The sequence below is a fragment of the Symphodus melops genome (genome assembly GCF_947650265.1).
Source record: "Symphodus melops genome assembly, chromosome: 7".
NCBI classification, from domain to species: Eukaryota; Metazoa; Chordata; class Actinopteri; order Labriformes; family Labridae; genus Symphodus; species Symphodus melops.
In genome coordinates, this window is record NC_136697.1 from 22,810,038 (window position 1) to 22,823,097 (window position 13,060).

At 43.8% G+C, this 13,060-nt stretch overlaps 1 protein-coding gene across 1 annotated transcript in view; it reads left to right on the forward strand.

The window, feature by feature from the left end:
* The first annotated feature begins 443 nt into the window (after positions 1-443).
* Positions 444-13,060, forward strand: part of arhgap29b (Rho GTPase activating protein 29b) — a 32,917-nt gene continuing 20,300 nt past the window's right edge. The window contains exons 1-2 of the mRNA XM_079348495.1: positions 444-635; positions 1,476-1,861. Coding sequence (XP_079204621.1) covers positions 1,558-1,861 — 304 coding nt within the window. The 5' untranslated portion in view covers positions 444-635; positions 1,476-1,557. The remainder of the gene's footprint in view (positions 636-1,475; positions 1,862-13,060) is intronic.

Below are 13,060 nucleotides of genomic sequence, written 5' to 3' on the forward strand. Positions count from 1 at the left end.
CACACCAGGCCCTGAAAATAATGGACAACAAACCTGTCCAGTGGCATCACTGTCACATACTGAAAAGACACAACCTAGGGTACTTAATTTTGAGAGCTTTATGTTTTTGCAAACTAGTTTTTAAATGTATTAACCATAGACATATATAATCAGGCCCCTGAACGTCTCTCCAGATATGTTCTTTGTATATTGTTGTTCATGTATAAAATGTATCCTCATATGGTGTTAATGGATTTCATGTACTCAAATGTCTCTGTTTACCCAAAAGCCAAACTAGGGACACGAGTTGAAAATAAGCAATTATGCAGCACGTCAGTTTCATGTTGTGTACTGAAACTACGTTAAATACGAGATACTGAAACATCCGGCAGCACATGAAGGCATCACCGCTCCATTGCATTGAGGGTGGAACTGACCAATCAGAACGCGTCTTTACCGCCATGTGACAACCCGACTCGGTAATTTACGATTGACTTGAGAGCTGCTGATTGTACAGTCACTCAAAGCGGTCAACTTTCCGCCGCTGTTGCAGTAAGTTTTACCTCTCGGAAAAAAGCTCCTGTGTTGCCGCAAGCTAACTCGAGGAAAGTTTTGTTTGGATATCGTGGCCATTATGTCGGTTAAGTGTCAAACAGGTGAGTTTAAAAAAATGAGACTTTTTGTTGGGACAGTTTATGACCCGGGTCGACAGTCTTTTTTTGTTACCGGGGCAGCAGCAGCATCATCCCCTCTTATTTTAAAATTGTCCGTAAAAAGACACGTTTACATGGACTTCTTATCGATGACTTTTGAAATGTGTTTTAGCCTCCAGCGATTTTACGCCTCTTTGTCTTTTAATTGTATTTTAATTGTGTGTGAGTCATTTTACAAACTAACTGGCTAACGTTTCCATGATAGTCGTACGTAACGTAAACACAACGTAACGTAAACACAACGTAACGTAAACAATATAATCGTTTTCTAACTTTTTTTTTTTTTCTCTTTTTACGTGTTCTTGTTGTTAACATTTCTATTATTGTCATTCTAACTGCTTCATTATTACTCATGTCACCTCCCGTATGTTGTCTTTGTAAAGCTCTTTATGGTTAAAGTCTGTGAAAAGTGGTCATTAAACTTCATTTAACTCAACTTACTCATTCTGAAACAAAAGATAACAACGAATGAAGAAAGTGTGTTTATGTTATGGAAAACAATTGGGTAAGATATGTTTTTGTGAGCTCCAAAACTTTGGAGTTAACTCAAACTTTAGGACTTTAGGACTCCGACAAAATGTAGTTTCTAACTGGAAATGAAAATGAAAGACGTGAGTAAACAGTAGATTAGGTGGATTTATTTAATGAGTAGTTATTACAGATGTAGTACATGTCTTTAACAGTTTAGATTTAACTGTGTGGATTTATGAGTTTGGAAGAGAGACCACCCACACAATCACACATATCACATCCTTTACCCACCATCCTCTCTGTGTGTTTCAGCCATCCAGGGAGCAGGCCAGCGTGGTGACTTCAGGAGCTAGTTTTTCCACTGCACCACCTGTAAACGGTGGCAGCTGCTGGGATGCTGAGGAAGAGCAGCAGCCACAGTGGTGGAGGTGGTGGTGTCGGTGGTGAGACGAAGCATACCCATAGTGTCCCTCGACACTTCTCCAAGCCCCACACGGGGTCTTTGTCGGCTGGATCCACCAAGACCTGGGACATGGGACGCGGCTCCAAAAACCAAAATCCTCTGAGCAGCATGGGGCTAACGTCACACCCAGTGGGGGCCCCGGGAGTTGACCCAGAGTATGTGATGCAGCTGGTGAATGATGTACGGTGGTTTGCTGATGTGTTGCTCAACCTCAAGGAGGCTTTCCAGCGTAAAGGTGAGTTTGAGCAGCGAGCTGGAATGTGGAGGTCAGGGAAGTCGAACATCATTTAGTTACATTGGAGTGGGAAGACAATCTAACTTACCAGTGTTGCATTGTCAGTGCAACACATTAGTTATTTTCTGAATAAGTCCTCTTTTTTTACCAACTTCTCTTCAGTCTGGATTCCTGAAATCTTCAAGATTGACAGACGTTAAACATTCCCCAGAGAAAGGTGGAGGATGTGTTGCATTAAAAAGACTACTCCCACAGGATTTAAATCTTTGTTTAGAAATCTGAAACATCTTTGCTGTCTATGGACATGTACTGTGTCTCCAATCTGTCTGCATCTCTTCTCTGGGTTTGCACTCACTTACTCTGGAAAAGGAACCCTCGCTCTTTGAACTGACACGCTGTGATTAAAATGATCTGCCAGCAAATTCCACTGTAGATACGAAGGGAACGTATTGACATTTCTCTGTTTCCCAAGTTTCCCACAGGAATGATTCTTGACATCGTACATTATTTATCACACACCTTTTCTTTACTGTGCTGTCACAGTCATTCACACAACGCAGTAGTACTATTGCAGGATTAAATGTCAAGGTATCCTATGTGTGCTGTGGAGATGTTACAACTGAAGCCCAGTATAAGTAAACACGAGGTAGTTATCTTTAAATACTGTGAAAGATAACTACCTCATGTTTACTTCATCATCCTTTCGCACTACTCACCACTGCAGTTTAATGTTTACATTGTACAGAGAGAGAGCACAGTCTGAAGTGAAACTCCTCGTGTGTTAAACACACCTGGCCAAGAAAGCTGGTTCTGATTCTTAAAGCCTCCCGTCTGGAGTGTCAGTTGAAAGTGTGACAGCAGCGTCATTACTTACTGCCTCAGTGCTCGGGGGTGTAGCTAACGTCTGAAGCTCTACACCCACAGAAAGTAGCACACGCAGACACCAGGCCGCTCACAGGTTACTGGCTTTCTTTTCTCTCTTGGTTTGGATGGCTTTGCTCTTGTTTGCAGACACAAACAAACACTCCACCCACACTGACACTCACGTAGTGTTTAACGAGTGCACACTGCATTTGAGTCTTACTGTACCTTTTGTTTACTGTATAGTTTTTTTTCCTGTGTTAATTACAACACACACTGACAAAGGAGTAGTGTAATGTATCACAGTTCTTCTTTTTCCTTTCCTTTAGACTGAAATGTTGAACTCATCCTTTGAGCACGTTGTTGTCTGCTCGTGATGAGCGACCTCTGATCGAGCTTTTTGGTGTGTTTTTCTATCTTCCCATTGGAAGAATTTCACTCTCCAGAAGTAACACTGTGAGACTGCTACTTGCTCAACTACTATGATTACTACTGTCCTTCCAAAAGACACACACACACACACACACACACACACACACACACACACAGCTGCAGACATGGTAATGGGAGTGAGTTGTTTAGTCATTCCTCTGGCTGGAGGAGTGAGGCCTCTGTGAGTGAGGCTCTGTGCCTGCGCCGCGCCGAGTCTTTCACGTTTGGAAGACGGCTCGAGTTCTGCATGTGGGGATGAAATCACTCCACAATGACCTTAAAGTGTCACTCAGCTATTTGTCATTAGGATTAAGTGGTTTATTTCTTTTATTCTTCTCTCAGACTTGCTGACTCAAGCGATTTAGTAAAACAAGTCATGCAAGATGCTTCTACTATAATGTGGTTTGCTGTCCAGTCAAAAGTAAACACTGAGTCATGTACTAAACAAAGACTGGTGAGAGATGGTCACAGTTTAAATCCAATGTGTTTAGTTGGCAGTCTTAACTTTACAGGTATACAGTGATCTGAGACTGCCAGCATCAAGAAAAAAGAAACACTCTTTAATGCTTTTAAGGAGATTGTCTTAACTTTTGAGGGAGTCTTTTCAGAGGCCTATTTGTTGAGTGTTGTTCGTTATCAGTCTGATTTGTGTCACTGGAGCGATCCTGCGAGCTGCCTCCTGTAGACGCACATTCTTTCTCACCTTTTCAAGGTTGATGTGAGGATGTTTTTGTAAGTGGTTTCACGTGACCTCCAGTTCAGGCTCACAGTCCTTCAGGACATTACACCTCATGGTGAGTGGACAGTCATAACCCTCTTTCAAATAGGTTTCCATGAACTGAGGTCCTTTGTGTCATGGTTCATGTCTGCAAACTGGATTCAATCAGTGACTCGTGATCTGTTGAATGGGGTCGGAGGGCTTACAGTACGCAATGTGGAAAAGTGCAACAGACAGATCTGTTCTCTACTTACTGTTTCTGTTTAGACAAAAGTGCACTGAATGATCAAGCAGCACTGTTAATCACAGTCAGGATGTGTTCTATCAGGCAAAATGACTCCATTTAAAAGGGATCTTTAACCCTTTGACGCCTGAATTTGTTTCCAAGGATTAAAACATTTTCTTTACATGTGTTTCTGCTTTCAAGTAGATGCAAAATGAAGTTGAGAATGTTTATTTGAAAACGGCACATAAAATAGTTATTGCATAAAAATAGCACATCAAACGGATGCTGTTCCATCTCCGACTGGTCCTATGACAATCTAATGCTTGCAAAAGGTTCCGAGGTATGTATTGAAAGTGCATCAGCCGGCAGTGGAGGAATACGGATGCTATTTTGACTGCATTTGGAGCGGAAGCGGTTTGATGCAAATTCACGACGGTAGGCGTGACGGGGTTCAATGCAAAGAAAAAAACGTGACTTGAATTGAATGTACAGACGTGGCCTCTTCTCAGTCGAATAATATTTCATCAGAACATTTTTAAAGAATCAAAAATTGATTCTTGGTAGAAATAACAGTTTTTTTTCCATAAAGCCCTTTTAGCACACAGCAAATCCTGAAACGACTAAAGCTTGTTATTAAAGAGATGTGAACTCCACTAAATCATGTTGATATACTGAGATAAGCAGGAAAAAAACCTTCACACTTCCCTACTGACAATGCTGTTGGTGCAAATTGGATTTTAGGTTCACTTAGCCTGACAGATACCGGTCTCCAAAATGTATTGGAACGATACAGGATGTTTGGATACGTGTCACCGATAAAGACTCTTTATGCAAGATGAAGCTGTTGCACACGTCCTGTTTCTTCATCTGGTCGTTTCTGGAGGCAGGGTGGAGGTTAGCAGGCATGCCAGCTCTGCTGTTATTCTTTTCATATTATGAAAACTCTGTCACTGGAGTGCAGCGTGAAACTGATCTTGTGCTTTTTTAGCTGAAAGGCATGCACCCTGTTACCATGTGGCAGGTTGGTGTTGGTTTTTTCAGAGAGAAGGGCTTTGACTCAGCGTGGGTTTCTCATAGCGCCGCCCTTCTCCAGAGAAAACACACAGAGTTGAGCGCTTGGTCCACGCTTATTTTTCTTCTGATGGCACCCGCCGCAGGCGTGTTTGGTTGATAAAAAAGCCCACAGGGGGAGTCCCATCAGTGGCAGTGAGCTGGAGTCAACTCGACCTACTGTGTCACAGCCACAGCTTCACACTTCGAGACTCCCCAGGGTCAGACTGTGGTGTGGATTTACACTTTCACTCATAACTGCGCCCTCTGTCACACTGCTGCAATAGTGGTTGGCCAACAATAGGCTGTCAAAGAATGTAACCCAGGAGAAGAATGTGCGGCTTATGAGTTTTGACTGAGTAGGTGACCCCTGTCCCCATCCCCGACCCCGAGCCGCACATCTCATCACTCCGCATCGCACTCAGAATAAAATCCGATTGTTTAACCTTAACGTTTCCAAAAACGGCAAATTGTTCACATGTCATTATGTCAACAGGTTGCCCGCCATAAATCATTATTATTGCCTTTAAAGGAAACAGGAGGCCAAAGAACAAAAACAGCTTTGGATATGAATACTACTTCTTGTAGTCATGAATATAGATTTGTTTTCTTTAACAAATGTGAGCAGTGAAAAAAAAGAGAGAATAAAAGCACAATAATAAAGAGATGCATCAGATGTCTCTTTAAATTCTTGTGGGATTTACCTTCTACTCGAAACCTTTCCTTCTCTTTATTATGTCTTTCTCTCAGTCATAACTCAAGTCACACAGCGAGCTGCTTAAAGTCCCCTGATGGCAACGCTACAAGCGTGTAATGGGAATGGTAGAAAAAAAAAAAAAAAGAAGTCTAGATTGTTTCCTCATTCAGTATTTTTCAGAAAGGCCAGCTTTGGTTAATGGTTAAAATGGGTATGAAAAAGGAGTCGCGTGGAGTTCTGTCCCCCTCCCATCCCCCCGCTCTCCTGCATACTCTGCATTCCTGTAGAACAAATGTTCACTTGTAGCTATAGTGCCTCCAATAGGCTCATGTTAGGTGTAAGGCAAATTGGCTTTGAAATCTGGTTCTAAAAATAATTTCTGAATTTGTCTAAAAGGTTTATAAAAAACAACAACAACAATGTCGATCGTTCAAGTTTGGAGTCCGAGAGAATAAAACAAAAATACCTATTACTGTGGAGTCTGAGTGAAATATCTCCCTGACAGTCCTCGAGTGTGTTTAAAGTCATCCTACATGTTGATGGACTGCAGGAAGAATCACAAGCTGTGCAGCCGTCGCCTCCACTCTTTTTCACCGAGTTAGTTTTTTTTTACGAAACGTTGCCGTTGCACATGTCCTATTTCTTCATCGTTTTGCTTTTGTTTCTGAGGACTGCACAGGAACAGAAAAACATACCTTTTTTTTTTTTTTCTTCTCTTTTTTTTTTGTACATGAATAGTACAAAATGTGGTTTGCCTTCATTATCAAGCCAAAGAAAGTTTAGGAATGTGTGTTGGGAAATGTGCGGTGCAAGCTATGGATAGTGTAGAGGCCAAGAGGGCTGAACAGGACGAGGTTTTAACTCAAAGTGTCTTTTTGTAAGAACAGCAGATAGCCACCAGGTCACTGTCTCAAAGTCTTTTTCCTCTTAGATTTCTGGGCTAAAGGCTTGATTTGACCTCTTTATGCTCAGGTCGTAAAGAACAGGAGTGTGTTCCAAACCAGCTCGTTTATTGTTCCACCTCAGGGTGATGCAGACTTCTGACAGAATGTCTAAGGAGCTTTCTTTCTTTCTTTTTTTTTTACTTCAGATAAAATTATGCAGCCATCATTATGCTACAGAAAATGTTGTTGATGCAGCGAAGGCAGCTTTGTGAGAAGTGGGATTGAACGTGTTTCAAAGAGGGAACATGAGAGCGGCTGACTCACGGGTGCTCCTCTTCTCGCTGTGAGCCGTGGCTTCTTTTCATCTGCGGGTGTCATCGTGACACTCTGATAAGATCTGGCTGCAGTCCAGTCAAACAGCATTGTTGTGTGTTTCTCAGTACCACTCTGTTTCTGCCTTGTTTGTCAGGAGGACTGACTTTTTTTTCTTCCTTTTTCTTTTGAAAGCAGTATATGACGATACTTTCCAAAAACGTTTTGCTTTTCGGGAACGTGTTTGCCTTTTGCTCTCAGACTGTTTATTTATGGGCTGGTTTTCATTTTTGCTCAACTCGTTTCAAACTGCCTTAGTACAGTCATTTGAAATGCTTCGTTTGGAGGGGTGATTAGTTTTATTATCGAATATCCTGCTGTACATTTCTTGACTTTTTTATTTTTTTTTCCCCCAGAAGAATGAAAGGAGACCTGCTTTTTAAAAAGCACCCAGTTTCAAACTCTGTTTACCGGCCGTAAAAGCCACAATCACTGGAGAGAACACATCCAGCAATAATGACCACAAATATCTCCCTTTCACACTCGAGTGCCCCTGTGCCAGCTCAAGTGGCCACTTGCGGGTGGTGACTTCAATCGGGAGGAAAAAAAAGCTACATCGGAGCACATAATGGATTAATGGCCGGCTGCTCTTTGGGGAGGGGGGGGGGAAGAAAAGAGAGATTTGCTGGGCTGTAACTTTCCCCTGGTGATGCTGAAGGATGTTTTTGTGCGAGCTTGTGGTCGGGCTGTGTTTCCTGGGGTGGGATTTATGGTTATGGGCTGTGGATGTTTGTGCAGTAGATTGGTCATGGCGAGCGGTGGCTTGGCCAGCGGAGCTCCTGCTAGCAGGGGCGTGACTTCTGGCGATGGGGCAAAAAAAAAAAAAAAGTACAGCTGTGGATGAGGCGTGCTCGGGGAGAAGAGGCTGCTGGCTCTGTGAGTGGGACTCTTATTCGCTCTTCTAGAAGACCAAAAGCAGTTAGTGTTAGGTTTAGTCTGCATCAATGTACAAGACACGACAAAAACACAATTGTACCTGTCTCATCGTCCTTCCTCTTTAAGACAACAACAACAAACCCAAGTACACGCTCCTGCAGCGTCGCTGATTCAGAGGGAAATTGTGTTCTTTTTAAGGTGAGGCACGTCCAGGTATGAATGGATTAAAAGTTGTTAACAACAGACGTTCAGGCTCCCTGGTAGCTTGACATCATGACAGAACAGAAATGATGGGTTGAATTTTTATTTCTCATCCAGTGCCATCATCTGGTTCATGCAGCTGAAAAAAATAAATAAAATAAAATTACCGGTACTCTTCTTTCTCTACCTTCATGATGTGCGAGTTTGTCACGGTGTCTCGGCTGCAACCGTAGATTGTAAATATTACCGGGCGAAGCCTGCAGTGACGTCGGCCATCTTTTGCAGCAGAGGGGCTTTCACATGCTTGGAACTCAGCCTAACCTTCAGTCAACGTAACGACGAGCTGAGAGCTGGAGCCGAGGCGGGTTTACCGTGACATCACGCCCCCCAACCTGTCAATCAACTCCTTTTTTAATTCACCTCTTATCACACATAATCACTGCTGTGTGACATCATCCCGCCGTCTTCCTCCACTTTGGTAAATGCACTTCACATGTGTCTCACGGACGTTCACAAAAGGCTTCGGGTGTCATATTTAACGTTTGATTAAAATAAGAATAACGACACAACGGTTGTGTCGGACGAGTCGGGATGACGACGCACTGCCAAAGTCTCTGTTTTGTCCACCCTCCTACAATCACACATCATTTATCAAGCAGCGTTGTAAAACCAAATCAATAACCCAAATCCATGTTTATTGGCAAGTGCAGGTACACATAGGAGGAATCTGACGTTGTTATTGTTCTAGTTTTCTCTGTGCTTACACAAAAAGGCTTAAAAACCAAGCTGAACAAATAAAGTGCGAGAGTCGACGGCGCTGTGTACACAAGCGTGTGGAGAGGGGAAAAAGCTGCACGTGTAAATACAGTGCAAATAAAGAGAGCTCCAGCCATAACATGGATTAAAAGAATGTGTTGAACATTACAAATTGTGCAAAGCGAGTCTCTTATGGATCTGTACATGCGGAGGGATCATTTTGGTATGCAGGTCCTATACAGCGTGCAGGATTATTAAACGATTAAAGAACACACAATCTTGATCAGTGAACAAACCAAACAAGTTCAGAAAAGAGGAAACAAAACACCCCCAAAGTCGATCCCTCATCCCCCTGATGCTTTCAGACTGGTGTTGTGTCTTTAAGCAGCGCTTCATGTGTTTTCGAGGTTTCCTTTCACCGCCCTGCGTCACCTCCCTGACACACGGTGACACACTGATTGTCGATGCAGGAATGCGGTCTTGTTGTTCACCTGCTCTACAGCTCTACCCCCCCACCACCACCACCACCAACATGTAACGAAGTGTCAAAGAATTAGCGTGACTGTGAAGCCCGGACCTCACAGAGTGCTCTTCACTGATAGGCTGAGAGCAGGTAGCTGTTTATGGAGTGCCTGCTGTTTACTGTCTGTGTGATGTCTGGGGCCAGCTCTGTCTCCAAACAAGGCATGGGATCGACGGAGAGGCACCCTCCAATGTCCTGTTTGTTTGGACAGGGAGGTGGTGTGTGTGTGTGTGTGTTGGGGAGATTAGTGTTTGTGGAATCCTGACCAAACAATTCCACCTGTTGCAGTTCAGGTTGCGAGCAGCTCAGCAACGCAGGCCCAGTCTGTAACAGTGAGTGTTTAATGTCTTGTGGGCTCGTGGTTTGGGATTGGAGAGACTTGCAGATAATCTGAGCGTAGCCTATTAGTGCAGGTGGAACAAAGCGGCTGTTTCAATTTGGAAGGGGGAGGGGGGGCATTTTGGGATAATGACTGTGTCACTACAGTCAGCATCCTGGAATGAGGGCAGAAAGATGTACATGAAAAATGTCATATAATCTGCTGTGGGGGTGTAAATCCATCACACACCCCCCCTCCCTCTTTGGAGAGAAGAGCAGGAAGGATCGTGAAGGAGAAACATAGCCTCTGTGGCCCCCTCACTAAAAGCCCGGCGGCTGTTTCCCAAGCAGCAGTGTGTCACCAGAGCTGCAGAGGCTTGTTTCATGTGGAGCTGATCGCGTGTCCAGACAGGCCGGTTGATTGCCTGTTGTTATCTGGTGGGGGGAGAAGGGGCCGTAACCTCTGTCAGGCCACCTGAAGATCTGGATTAGATTGGTCATTCTCTGCACCAGGCACACAATGAGCTTTGTTAGACACAATGGGACATCCCCCCCCCCCCCCACACACACACACACACGCACACGCACACACATACACAGTTATATAAGGGGAGACATTCATTTAAAAGGCAAATGTTTGAGCTGCTGTGTTGTGTTAAATTTGAGTCAATATTGTAGCAAAAACTGAGATGGATGGCGTTGGAGGGGAAGATTCAGGACAAGCAGTTTGAGAAGTTTCATCAGTATTACTAGATTTTACGAGATCCATATTATTGAAAGAATATACATGATTAATCCATTGGATTATTTTCACTGCTGATGAACTGACCTTTATGTTTCAGGGCTGAATGAGAATTGTTTTTTATTTATTCATTTCTAGATCAGTTAATGATGAATATGTTGGCATCAGTAAATCCCAGAGCTTCATATGACGTCCTCAAATGTCTTTTTTGAAAATCCTCTAAAAAGCAGCTAACAGTCACTGCGCTGTAAAGAAACCAGAAGAAGAAGAAGCTGATCTCAGAGGGGTTTTTTTGTACTCCTTCTCTCAAGAATGTTGTCATAGTGCATAATGTTGCATTTGTAAGATTACTCCACTATTTGTTTGAATGATATCAGATCATTATGTAGCAGCGTCAGACTTTTAAAAATCTGACTCTACGTTTCACAGTGAAACGTTTTATCCTCGTAAAAAAAAACATGGAGGTCTTGATCTGTTGGAAAACAAATGAAGCAGACCGAGCGTGAAGCGTGGCTGGGTCTCCTGCTCGTCCCACCACTGCGTCGGTGTTTGCAGGGGGGCCTTCTTTGAAACAATGTGGTCCATCTCTGAGCCTCAGCGCTGTTATCGCTACCAAAACAATGGCATGGGCCCCCCCCCCCCCACACACACACACACACACACACACACTCACACACACACACTCACACACAACTGGCCGCACTTTTCAAGTGCCCTTTTTGATGCCATTGTTGTGACAGATTTTCACCAGCTTTCTCTGAGCACGGATCCTGTCATGCAATTCAAAGGGCAAACAATGGTGGTGGTCAGTATGAGCTGTCACATTAAATCTGACCTTGTTTTGATAACTTTATTCCCGTTGGTGATCGCTAAATACAATTCTTTTGTTTGTATTCTTTTTCAATCTGGGTGAAGAATTAACAATGATCTAAGTAGCCTAATTGCACGCTGACTATGTTGAGTTTTGTACCCGCACAATGTGGCGGGTGAGGAAGTGAATATTTGAATCCTTAAGAAATTAGTCAGGCGGCTCATTTGTGTGTCCTAAATTTTGTCCCCTTAGACCTCGATTTTAATTCAGTGATTTTCAAATGTTTTGATCCATTTCAAATGTTCCTTCATTTGGCGGCGACACAGAGCACGATTAGACCAAAGCAGGCCGACATGAAAGCTACAGCTCGAAAAACAAGTTCAGTGTTTGACAGCTCAGCATTAAAAAGGACGCGTAAGTGTAGCTAAATGTTGCTCCAGTTTATGCCTGATAGTTAATGTCAGCTCTGCTCTCATTAGGAACGACATGTTCTTTGTTCACTGAAGGTCGCTTGTCAGACTGTTTATCATTAATTGAACCCACTGGCTGCTATTTATTTGGGTTTTTTGCCACTCCGTTACAGTGTTATAACTCTGGACAATGGAGCATCTTTGACAGCTGGCAGTAGCTGACAGTAAACAGGGGACACAGCCAATACCAATCCATTCCAAACTGCCCGCGGCGTCGGTTCCAATCCAGCGGATCAGCTCAGGACATCTCTCTGTCCCTGACGCCCCGTCATCGGCGTTATTGATAGTTCCTGACAATGGCTGGCCCTTTCATTTCTCAGAACGCACAAGTCCAATTCAATGTCTGTTCTTCTCAGGAATGGAGAACGGTTGATTTATCCGATGTTTAACCGCGGTGCTTCCACAGCAGCACCTTTAGTCACGCTAAGGGGAACATTCTCAGGTGCTCTGCCCCCTTCATGTTGAAAGTAAAACCGCAGGTCTTTGATGAGAACATCTTCAAACGCCACTGCGCTAACCATAAGCGCCCTGATCACCACATCTGAGAGGGATGCTTAAAGGGAAGAGGGGGGGGGGCTTAATGAAGGCCCTTTGTGTTGTCGGTGTCAGCAGGGGAGGGGGGGGGGCCTTCAAAGTGGGGTCTTGGGGGGTCAGGCACTTCTTTGCCTTTGGGGCAGAGAAGCAGGTAAGTCCGGCTTCTCTGCAGGACATTGGACAAGAAATGTTTGGCTTCTAAAAACCCCAAAATGGCTCTTCTTGTTTTAACTTTTCCCCCTTGGTTTTGTCTTTTCTGTCATTTGTTCCATAGTAAGCTGCTGAAAAAAAAAATGTTTCTGTCCAGCATCTTTATTATGAATGCCTCTTCTTTCCTGTCGCTCTTCAAATACCATCACAGATGGCCGGGGCTTATGTCTCAGTGGCGGATTATGTAGATCTTCTGCTACGTTTTCCCATCAGCCAATCGTATCCGAGCGAGTGTGTGTTTGACTACAAGAAGACTCGGAGGCGTAACACACACACTTAGTCTCTGATTTTCACACCCCTCTGTACGTCCTGTGAACGCTCCAATAAAATCAGTCTCTCGTCTCAGCCTGCTGCGGTGGCCTTGATGGAAACCAGATGAGCTATCAGTCTCCCAGCTTCTTCCACAACACTGACTTAGACATGAACTCATCTGTTGTCTGGTGCCGACTTTTCAGAGCCTCCACCGACTTCGTCTGTGTTTCTGTTCAGGTTGCTTGTAACACACTCTGTGATGTGGG